The sequence below is a fragment of the Seriola aureovittata genome, chromosome 9 (genome assembly GCF_021018895.1).
Source record: "Seriola aureovittata isolate HTS-2021-v1 ecotype China chromosome 9, ASM2101889v1, whole genome shotgun sequence".
In the NCBI taxonomy this organism is placed as follows: domain Eukaryota; kingdom Metazoa; phylum Chordata; class Actinopteri; order Carangiformes; family Carangidae; genus Seriola; species Seriola aureovittata.
Window position 1 is genome coordinate 16992112 of NC_079372.1, and position 11985 is coordinate 17004096.

At 40.5% G+C, this 11985-nt stretch overlaps 1 protein-coding gene across 1 annotated transcript; it reads right to left on the reverse strand.

Moving 5' to 3' along the window:
• Positions 1–1312: 1312 nt before the first annotated feature.
• On the reverse strand, positions 1313–10341 carry LOC130175000 (glutathione synthetase-like). Its single transcript, XM_056385260.1, has 12 exons — positions 9931–10341; positions 8994–9139; positions 8734–8809; positions 8151–8290; positions 7850–7966; positions 6531–6611; positions 6314–6391; positions 5766–5832; positions 4987–5181; positions 4015–4096; positions 3597–3786; positions 1313–3494 (listed from the first exon to the last, which is right to left on the reverse strand). The coding sequence occupies exons 1-12, from the start codon at positions 10063–10065 to the stop codon at positions 3371–3373; spliced, it is 1431 nt and encodes a 476-aa protein (XP_056241235.1). The 5' UTR covers positions 10066–10341; the 3' UTR covers positions 1313–3370.
• Between the last annotated feature and the right edge of the window lie 1644 nt (positions 10342–11985).

The window sequence follows — 11985 nt, forward strand, 5'->3', positions numbered from 1 at the left end:
ACTTAACAGCCATGCTGGCTGCTCTGTGAGGCTGTACTTTTGCACAGCAATGTTATGAGCTAAATGCTAATGTCAGCATGCTAACATGCCCAAAATTACAACAGGTGTAATGTTTATCTCATTTGACATTTGGCCAAGATTTTAAGAAGGACTTATACACGTTTCTAAGACGATCTGTAATATTTTCAAGGGGAACAGTTTAATTTCATTTTCATTGATTTAAAAATAGCATCTGGTTGTAGAGAGATACGCAGACTTACATATCTAATGCTATTTTTTAAAAATCTTTTCTTTATATTCTATTAAAAATATTTGCACAACTCTCCAATGAACTAAATTTTGCCTCCAGTGGGAGCTTAGTTCCTCTGATTTCCAGGAAGTTACAGAGATCATGTCAGAAAGAAAACTTTTAATACACAGCACAGAAAAGAGCCTCCTGCAATTCTGTATCTGAAACCTATCTCTGTTTATTCAGGTCTGGATTTAGCTTCTAGCTTCTGAGGTGTGAGAGAGAGTGGTGAAGGAGGTTGTTATTTGGTCGTATAGACTGTAGAAGAAGAAACGTCAGAGGATGACCAAAAGCAGTAGGATTCATCCTCTGGGGACCATGAATGTCTGTACAAAATTTCATGGCAAGCAAACCAATAGGTGCTGAGAGATTTCACTTTGGATCAAACTGGTGGACCAACCAATCACCTGACCAGCGAAACAGCGTCGCAATTCCTAGATTTAGCACGGCTAAAACAATATTATATTTGCACAACATTTCCTTGTTGCAGTTTAATTTTAGTACTTGCAAAGTGTTTGTTCTACAGAAGGGAGACAGGCCTATTTTTAGCACAGTGTTGAGTGTGATGCTGGTAATCCTGCATTTTCCTGGACAGAGGATAATAAAGGTAAGCTGACATCCGCTGCGGGTTCAATTCATAGATGTTTTCTAGCATCCCGGGAGGAAAACCAACACTGATACCACAGCAGGAAATTGGGAGTTGTGGTCTTAGCAGAGAATGTAAAAGGCAATGGTACAATGAGAGCTGGGGGGACACATGTTCCCGCCACTGACAGCGGTGATTTTACTTCCAGCTATTCTTGTTAATAGGATGTAGTGGAAGTGGTAGGAACAAAGCAGCGAGTGCTATGTGGTTTAAAAAGAAGAACTCTCCTGTGCTGTGTGGCTTCTCTGTCAGAACCAGAGGATAGGCACACATACAAATACATTGAATGCATTTTCACAAGAAGCTGTGTTTTGATCAACCACATTCACATAGACATGCATATATATAAGAACCTGCTGACGTCATCGCCCCCACCAACCTTCCTCATTGTGGAGCAGAGTAGAGAAGAGCAGGGTGACTCTGACCCACTTTCATCCTGCCATGACCCACATCCTGATTCACTTCCTCTGTCCTCTGCCTGTGTGGCACACACTCTAATCCACACATTCTACTCGCACTTAAGAGGGAGAGGTCGCCAGCTAACTGGGCCAATGCTTGTGTAAGTGGCTTATTACACTGAGAATGTTTGGTCTGGAGCTGGACTGTGAGCGGTCACAGCTGAGTAGTGGGATTTGAAGAGAAAACAAAACTTGGGAGTTGGTGGATCTACCAAATTTCTGCTGAACTTTTCCCCCCAGTCTGCACATACAGATCTAATAAACTGTAAATCAGGAGGAGCATAATTCAATCCATCAGCAGGCTGCTCAGCTCCAATACCGCTGTCCTTGTTTGACACTGGAAAGTGATTTTAAAGTGCAAATCTTGCAGACATACTCTAAAGAATGAAAATGGAACAGACACATCAGCCAGAAGTAAAACAAACGCTCAAGTCGGCTGGTTTGAACTTCCCACAATAATCATGTGACACTGAACACACAAAAAAAAAAAAAAAAAAACAATTGAGACAATTCAAATTTTACACATGTAAACTAGGCTATTGTAACCTTACATTCACCTTCTCTCTTGGACAACAGAATCAGGGAACAAAACAAAGAGGTATTTTTCTCTAGCTGCTCTGACAGCTAAAAAAAAGCACATGCTGGTGTGTTTCCTGTGGGAGATTCTCTGGTGCCGACGGTCCTCGCTGACAATGACCCCTATCTCTGTTTGATGACCTGGGATGCTAACTGGAATGTGTCACATTTGCAAGTCAGCACCAAAGACTTCGAATAACGAAGAAGAAACAAAAACAGGAAGTGGACAGTATAACAGTAACACAGTGGTGCTGTTCGAGGCTGGATTGGAGTGGATTTTGTGAAAGGGATAATACCCGAGGAGGTGTAAGTTTTATGTTTGTAATGGATGACGGGAGAGTAAGATATTAACCTTTACTTGTACCAGAGTAGACTCTGATTGGCTGGAAGTTGTGGAATAACTGTTAGTAAGTTGACAGTGAAACACCTATGATACAGAAACTCATGGAGGTAGTAGACAGTAGGCAGTCAAAACGCTGGATGGATTATCTGGAACTAAAAGGTTAAAACACAAACCTTGTTAAAGTTAATCCACACCTCTCAGCCAATCAGAATCTAGAACTGTCAGAGGCCATGATAGCCCGTTCTTTGATCCACCTCTTGTTTAACGCGTGCACATACACTCAAAGATTAATTATTGACACATGGGGTCAAACGTTTCATTGGTAGAAAGGCAAAGTGTATGTAGACGTCATTATTGTATCGGGATCATTAACAAGAGGGCAAGCAAGCAATATTTCAACATCATTATCAACATCGTACCATAAATAGTAGGTGTACTTACTCTTACTGTTTACTCGTTAGTTTTCAAATTAAGATTTTACATTAAAAAACATATGAGAATCTTATAAAGATCAAAGCATGGTTAAGATTAAATCAGTGATGCACAACAACAGACATGAACCCTGTGGCCTTGTTTGCTTGGTTTGAACTTTGCAGATCTCCTGGTGTGTGTTCACTGCGAGTGGAAAAATTCTTTGGTTTTGCCGCCACCCGGTGTTCACACTGTGGAACTGCAGATGTTTCTCCATTTCTAGACATGTACGAAAACTACAGAGGAAAGTTAATTCCAAGTTAGTTCTCTCCTAAACTGATGGGAGAGCCAGACATTTATCTCTGTTAATATTTTACTGCATTTCCTGCTACGGTGGCCCTGAGAGCCCAATCCAGTGCAACACTTGGGTAAAACAAAAGCAATCACTGAAAACATCTCAATACAGAAAACAGAACAAAAAACACAACAGAAAGTGTTTTCTGTTTTTGTTGTGTACTGTTTATTTCTGAACATTGTGTTCATGTTTCCAAATTTATGATAGGTTTTCATTTGATTGTGTTTTGTCTATCCGCATGTGTTTCCTGAAGCTGACCTCTCACGGCCCCCACAGATTCCATAGGTAGTGTTTAGATGATGAGAGGATTGTCAAACGTAGTGATTCCACGCGTCAATCCTGCATCGTCGTATTCGGCGCTCTTTGACCTTAAAGTGTGACCAGCAACCTCACTGAGGACCATCTCTTGTCCATGCCTGCATGGAGACACAGATGCATCATGGTTAAATGGTTAGACGCTCTCTTCATGATTCAGGCGATCTACACATTTATGTGTCTCTGTCTCGACTGTGTTGTACCTCACATAGGCTCCGTAAACTCCTATTTCATAGCAAATAGAGGTGAGCTTGAGTGGAAGTCCTTTCTTCAGCAGGATGTTTTGTTCTATCCTGGGTCGGATCCTGTCCATCAGAATATAAGCAGCTCTCCTTTCATCACCTTTAACCTCCTGTAGTACTCGGACAATGTCCTCTCCAAAATAATTGTTCCCTGAAGTCGGAAAGCGGAGAGGTCATGTGAAGTCAGTGTTACAGTCAGTGACTTATAACGATGTAAAGATCTATTTGAAATTCAGGAAACTGTATCCCAGCAACATGCGGTATGAGGGATGTTCATCAAATGGAAATGGACATGTGAAGCATCTCAAAGAACATGTCAGACAGTGCCAACACATGTCACACACTAGCTTTTTCAGAAGGTGTGTTGATGTCATCTTACCGCCTCCTTCTCTCTGAGGCTTCAGGACAAACTTGTCTGGGTTGGCCAAAGCCATGGCCACAGTCTGGTCTCCCTCTGGACCCTGGTGTGAAAAACTTTTTATTCTCATTCTAGTTTTGTGACAAACACATAAACATTCCTGTGTGAAGAATGTCTTTCAGGACACCAACTGGACCAGCACCAGCTTTTATGCTGTAAGTGAACACACTGCGTGTAAAAATCAAAATTTAAAGGGGCTATTTCTAACTTTTCTCTGATGCTGAAGGTGGTTTCTTGCCGGCAGTGGATGGTGGTGATTGTTGCTTCACAAGAACTTCGACCGTTGTTGCATTTACGAGACAACAGGTTATAATGCACCCTCTGAGCAGCGCTACTCTTTCAGGACAGACTGGAGGCGACAGTGACTAGACGGGCCAGGGCTAGCCGTTAGTGAGGGTTAACATTGGCGTTGCTTTCTCAAGTTTGATGATGAACGTGCAATGTTTGCTCTAGACTGGCAAGTAAACAGCTGTTAATGCTAAATACTTCATCATTGAGAAATTCTGGATCAGGCCTTGTGCCCTGCTGACCACTGTTGCTTGCACTAGGTTGACAGGTGAAAGAGCAGAGTATCAGGATGGTTAGCGGAGGAAACATCACACATGTTTTAGCCTCAAACAGACCCAGACTCAGATGAGGAGTCTGTTGTGACCAAAATCAGAGACTAGCAGACATATCAGAGCGGTTAGCATAGTTAGCATCTTATATTTGTGTATGTTGTTTGATAGCTTCTAACTGTTAGTGGCTGACATAGTGTTAGTGGTTGTGCTAATGCAAACTCTCGCTCTCTGTACTGACAAGGTTTCAGGTTTCAGATGTCTTATTTGGCAAATTCAATTCTTCTGTCCTTAAGAATCCTAGTATCTCATGTGGCCTTATCACCTCTTCTGTAACAGATAAAACTGTGCATGTATGTGTGGGTCAGTCTCTTACCATGTCTAAAGTGTAGAGGCCAGCGAACGTCGCTCTGATCTGCTCCACTACCTGAGGCTGGTCGGGGAAGAACCTCTCCAGCACTCCAGGTCTTGCGAGCACCTGCTGGACCTTCTTGGTTCCTACCAGGTGAGTGCTGATGTCTGGGCACTTTGCGGCCAGAGAGCGCTCCATGAGAAGACGAGTGTCCCAAGTCTGCACCATACATAAGTTCTGTGTTAGAAATGATTCACAGCTGGAAACGTCCCTTTCCATTGAATTAATGAATGAATTAATCTTTTCCTTTTTTTCTTTTTTTAAAGAAAAATACAAATATGTTCAGAGCAACACACACAACACACACAACACAACACTTCAGGAAGTTAAAAACAAAATTGTTTAATGCAGCTTTAAAGCTGCTCCAATCTTCTTTTTTTTTTTTTAAATAAACACTGGATGCATAATGTGAGAAGTGCTGCTGAAAAAGATGAACCCGCAAAAAATTATCACTCAACTCTGCAGTTCACACCTGCCCAACACCGAACGTCAGACAGACACAGTTAACAGTGGAGCCAGAAATTTCCCTGGGGAGTTTATTAAAGAGCAAAACAGAGCTAAGAGTGGTGGCCTTGAATCTGCTGCATGTGCAAATAAGGACCTGTTCAACTGTTCAAATTTATAAGGTGACAATGTGTCAGTATTTGTGTTTACTGCTTGGTTCTGCTGCTCAGAAGTTGCCAAAAAAATGGGTTAATCCACCTTAAAAGTAACACAGATATTAATGAATATTCATATCTTACCTGTTCAGTGTAATGGTCTGGCATGTAGCCGTAGCGGTAGTAAACAACAGCTACCTCCAATCCATCTCTGCAGAGTTAGAGTTTGTGAGACCTGTTAGCAAACAGCTAGCCAGACAATTGACCTACCAGGACCTCTAAAGCTCACTAACTAACATGTGTTATAGCTCTGACCACTTACTGAGGTCGCCCAGTAAAACAGCTTCAGCACGTTACCATCACAACTTCCATCCCCTTGTTCTTTGGCCAATCGTCCTGTATTTATTGTTTTGTTTCCCCTCGTCCTGTCCTGTTCATGTTCTGTCTTTTGTCTCTCAATGAAGGAAAAAAAAAAACCTTCTAAAACCACAAATTATGATTTTTACATTTTGCATGCAGGCACTACATTCATTATAAAGCATACAGACATGTGTGTGGTATCCATCTTCTCATCTAATTTGGTACGAAAGTGGGTTGGCATATATCAAAAAAAAAAAAACTATTCCTTTTAAGAACCTTAAACTATCAAAATTCAACTGCAAATGTTTCACATCTTTTAAAAATGCACTCACATAAACAATCTTTTGTCGGCATCGAGAGATCCTCTTCTCGACACCTCGTCAAACCTTCTGCGGACAACAGGAATATTCCTGTACAGTAAGAGGGAAATTAATCTTCTTCATACACAAAATGTTATCTGAAAAGTTGAGACTGAGAAATTAGAAAAAATATTGTGTTTCATTTTGACATATAACATCTTAAAGTATCTTAAAAATCCTCCATGCTTACCTCTTCCAAAGCTCCCTCTCGATGGTTCGATGGCTGAGTTGGCTCAACTGGACCTCCTCAACCAGAAACAGAATCACTGCCCTGCAGGACGAGAATCAAGATTATTGCTCATTTGTTGATATTATTCAGTCAAGGATAAAGATAACATGCACTCAAAAATAGCTAATCTCTTCCTCAGGGGTAAAATGTTATCATTCTACCTTACAACCACGTTGCTACTAAACGAATCAATGAAAATAACACTGACTGTTATTGGACAGTGTGATAATTAATTTACTCTGGGAAACAGAAAATGTAATGAAATATTAGTTCACTGTTTTTCACACTTTACTTTAGAGATTTAATTTAAGATGAACAAGAAATCAAATCAAATGAACAAGTACTGAAAATACATGGGATAATAGAAAAAACTAGAATTACCACCTCGTGGTTGTATGTCTCTGCCAAACAGCCAAATTGCACTTTACATCCACATCTGTCCAGACTCATATAATATATAGAATGTAATGATGACTTTAATAAAAGGAAGGAATTTAATAAAAGAAAAAGTACAGGAATTTTATCTTAATTAGCGTATGAATTCTTGAGTTATGGCTCAAAACATGTTTGTGAGTTCACAGTGACCTTGACCTCGCATTCATGAGAATGTGATAGACTCACAATTTGAAAACATTTTGGGCTCTGTTTTAATGATATAAATTTAGTCCAGATCCGCTTTTGCTAGTTTAAAAGCAGAAAAATGGTCAAAGTGCCAGGCGCACGGTTCAAAAGGATTGTACTAAGTCTCTTAATTAATCAATAACGCTATAAACCAATCAGAGTGCCATCTTCCTCCACCTTGGCAGATTGCGACAACAGAGGATTTGCAAGGTAGTAAGAAAAAACAGCTGTTTATGGCTTGCAGGGCTCTCTCTCTCTCTATCTCTCTCAATGACTCTCCCTCCGGACTGAAGTTGTATTTACAACCAGCAGGCAGAAACCCCGAAATCCTGTCCGTCTGTAATCTCCTCAGCTCCGTTTCAGTATCAGGGCGTAATTCTCAGATGGCGTCTGAAACTAGCAAAGACACTCGTGTTGTGCTTGGCCCCACTTTGCACTGGGTGTCAAATAGGAGCCAAAGTCTCTGGTCATGGCTGTTGGAGGCGTGGAGGCACAAAAATCCAGACTTTTGTATCTTCCATGACAAGAAATTGTGTAAAATTGTATTATTATGTGGTTATCATATGTGATCAACCTAAACCTGCATATCATTCTGTTGAAACACTTGTGTCACATACAGATCACATATACAGTATGTTGATCTCCACCTCTGCACTTACTTGTGCTGTCCGTAGAGCTCCCAGGCCTTGGCGAGAGCGGCACTCATTCGAGGAGTCCTGCTGGTGTCCTGGATACACTTGCTCTCTTCCAACAGACCAACTGACTTCATCGTGTGCCTGACACATGGAGTGGGCGAGATGAGCGGGGCATGATCATGTTTGAGTTTATCAAACGCTGCTCTCACCATTCGTAAATTTCGTAAATTCCTCTTTACAGCAAACATGCACTTAACATAGTCAACATACTGTACCACCCCACTCGGTTAAACTGAACCCAGTTGATCAACAGGTCCTCACGCACCTGTGCACAACGGAGAGGCGGTCAGATACGCCGAAACCACCGGCAGCAATAGTGTTGATCTCTATTTGCTTCAGGGAGGACGTTCGATCCGCCCTCTGATCCACCATGTAGTCAGACCGGTTCAGTCCCACCACAATGGACTGGGAAGTAGAAGATACACAATTCACTTACAAACCCAAATTTCACTAATAAAATTAATTAAAATGATGACTAATAAATCATTTTAATCTTTATGATCTCATTTTGATCTTTTGAGAGTGTTTTAGTTTAATTACTTTATTTTAGTCTTAGCCTGACAGAAACCTTCACCCACTCATTTGCACTGAGAAATGATTGAATTGGCTAACGACACATTAACATAGAGAATTAGGTCTCCAGTGGGAACCATTGGTGTTGGGACTGACTGTCTCAAATATTGTAGGAAAGTCAGTAAATGCTGAAATACATTGTTTTGGTCTTTATGGGATGTTTGTTGGCTGTAAGAAAAGTGTCAAATGACAATTATCCTTATCCTAAGAGAGAAAATGGTGTTTCAAAGCCAGGTTATCAAAAAATTGTTGACATTATAAATGGAGTTTCTTACCTGTGTCCGATCCTCCTGCTGCACTTTTCTGTATATGTCAAACAACTTGGCTACGAAATCATCTGCCTGGATAGTCCTGTGATGCGGAAGAAGAACAATACACGTCAGTGAACTTTTGTATTCATCACCTTGCAAATCACGGCAGGTAAAGGCAGTTTACATGGGAGCATAATTAATCGAACTTGCACATGGTTTTAGAAAGAAAGACTTCAACGATCGACACAATTTTTCTAATTCATGTCATCATCCTTCTTTTATACCCGTCAAGGGCCTCTTGCAGAAAGTCTGGGTCCTGGCTGATCTTGTCCACCAGTGTGTTAAAGTGAGTGTGCACTGCCAGAGCCTGGAGGAGGGGGGCTTCGGGCACAGGAGAGGGGAAGAGTGTAAACGGGGCAAAGCTAACGACCTGAAAAGATGAAACAAATGTATTCACTCATTACGTAGAAGAAACAAAAAAAGATAGATGAGTCAATAGTGCTTTATTTATTACTCAATAAATAATGAAGAAATTAACATAAAAAATTTAATTATACATCTTTCATTTAAAAGTGAATATTGATGTAAAATAATGTGATAAACAATGTATTAACATCTGTTTCACAGGAGCTATTTGTAAGTTTTGCTATTGCTACATGGCCAACGTTAGCATAAACAGCTGTTTACTTAGCAGTCTTGCCAAAAGCTTCATCCATTCGGGCCTGGGCTAGCTAGTTAGCATGCTAACCTCAGTAGAAGAAAAGACGTGATGGAAATAAAGGCAAAACAAAAAGGGTTGCTTTCCCCTGAGACAGCTCTTGGTGAGTAAAGGAACAAAGTTTGACATTGAACTCACAACGTAGACTGGTAAGTAAACAGCTGCTAATGCTAACATTTGCTATGCAGCAATAACAGAACGTATAAATTGCTCCTTTGAGCTCCTTCATTGATTTTTACTAGTGACTTTGATGTCTTTTTCTTCTTTTTTGACATGTCTGAAAATTGTAAAGTTGAATTTTCGTCACGTGGGGGCAGCAGAAACATGTTGTAAACACACCAGTGACATTGTTGATATGGATAACTTGGTAACTTTTAGCGTAAATTCCTCCCAATGCTTGGTTTCCAAACCTATGGGATTCTACCTCTTATGTCACCCTCTAATGGAAACCAGTCACTGACATAAAATTAAAACATATGAAAAATCTGTGTGGTTGCCCCTACCTCAGATGAATTGGGGGTCTCAGGTGTCCGTAATAAAATCCCATGTTGAAAAGCCATCTCTTTCGCTTCATCCACCAAACTGTTTAGTCTGTCAGCATTTGTGATCAGCTGCTCGAGAATTACTTTGGTTGCCATCACTGTGGGCCTGAGGGATAAAACACAGCAAACTTTTGGGGAACAAATATACACATATTAAAAAAAAGCAGAAGCAAAAGTAGCAGCTGATGTGGGGAAAAACTCAGAGATTCACTTTAAAATAAAAGGACTTCGCTCCAGACAAGTTTAAATTAAGGGGTTAGAGAAGAAAGACAGAAAAGCAGATGGTAACTGCAGCTGTAATTATTACTGTGGTGGGTGTAACACATGACTCCAGGAGGGATTACAATCACTGACCAGCACAGGCAGTATTAAAATCATCAGAGAAACCCCTCCAGTCCAAACAGGGCTTGAGCCACACACCACAAGCATCACACAAGAGCAGCACCACAACAAATCGTATGATTTAATGTAGTGCAGCGTGTGTGGGGCTCAGGAGTTCCTGTCATGTTACAAGTCAAAGTTAAAACCACAACGTTTGATACGACCTGTAGGAGAAATAATCCCAATTTAAAACACAGACAGTATTTTAGTTCCTGAACCCTCAGATACTGCTGGATGATGGAGACGGTTCATAAAAATGAAACTAAGAACAGAATGAGGAGAAATTACATCATGTGTCTTTCCGTCAGATTAATCTGTAAAACCTGAATCTAGGAATCTGACATTCAGATCATCATACATCTTCATCAGATCTTCACCAGTTGATGTGCATTCATTACATGATAGTAAACATTGGCTTACCTTGTACAGCCACGAATGCCTGTCAGTGTAACCGCACTTCTGAGAAAAAGTTGTTGAAGAGACAACTAGCTACAAAGTGGGACTCAGTCTTCCTCTGATATAGTGTAGTTGTGTCTGCCTCCCCCATTTACCACAACCGACCCAACCAGTCTCACTTCACAGGCCCTGAAGTCACAGCCTTCTCAGATCATCCAGTGAGATTTATACTTATGACAGTGTAATTCAATTAAAGTAATTAAATAAGTAGTTTAACTACATTTTGCAGTAACTTGATGGTAGTTCAACAACTGAAACAAATTTAGGGCCATAAAAGGAAAGATTTTTTCTAAATAAAAATACATTTTTATTTTATGATTCTTTACTGTACTGAGCTTTCTGCACTGTAATTGAACTCCATTTCATCAGCTCCCAACCACTTGTGAAGGCATGCCCAGGCAATGCATTCTTCAGACAGGCTATATCAAAAACCTGACATTTGTCAAGTGCACATGCAAAAATCAAGGGGGGGGGGGGGGTTGCTCAGTGCTCACACAGCTACAGCAATGACATGGATACCATGTCACACACCATGGACATACCTCAGCGGTTACTGCAGACAAAGCAAAGCCGACATTCCAGTGTAAGGGAAACCGGTAGCTTCCCCCAACACTGACTATAGTGCAGAAACAATCTCAGACGATCTCATCGGCAGCAAATGAGTGTGTGACTGTTTCACTGTTGTTGTTTCTTTATCTTGTATTATACCGTCCACATGTTCAGTGGCAAGAAAAAGTCAGTGAACCCTTTGGAATGAGCCGTTTTCTGCATTGATTGGTTATTATATGTCATCTGATCCTCATCTAAGTCACGAGTGTGAACAAACACAGTGTCCCTAAGCTGATACCACACAAACCATTATCACCTTTTGTGTCTTTATTGAACACAGCCATTAAACATTCACACTGCTGGTAGAAAAAGTAACTGAAGCCTTGCATTTAATAACTGGTCAAACTTCCTTTGGGACCAATAACCTCAAACCAGCTCTTCCATTAGCTGCTGATCAGTGTTTTGTGTGGTATTAATAGTGTGGTATTAATAATACATTAATAGTATTAATGTGTGGTATCTAACATTTATGAATAATTGCTGAGTCACTGTTAAACTTGCTTTTGTAATAACTTACAATGGTCATTGTAACCTTTAATGTCAAGATGATAAAGAATGCTTATTGTAAAC

Coding starts and splice junctions, on each gene's coding strand:
- LOC130175000 (XM_056385260.1), bottom strand. CDS start 10,065: ATGGCAACCAAAGTAATTCTCGAGCAGCTGATCACAAATGCTGACAGA. Junction 4,097..4,986: donor GCCTCTACACTTTAGACATG/GTAAGAGACTGA, acceptor TTTTCACACCAG/GGTCCAGAGGGAGACCAGAC. Junction 3,787..4,014: donor GCCTCAGAGAGAAGGAGGCG/GTAAGATGACAT, acceptor TTCCGACTTCAG/GGAACAATTATTTTGGAGAG.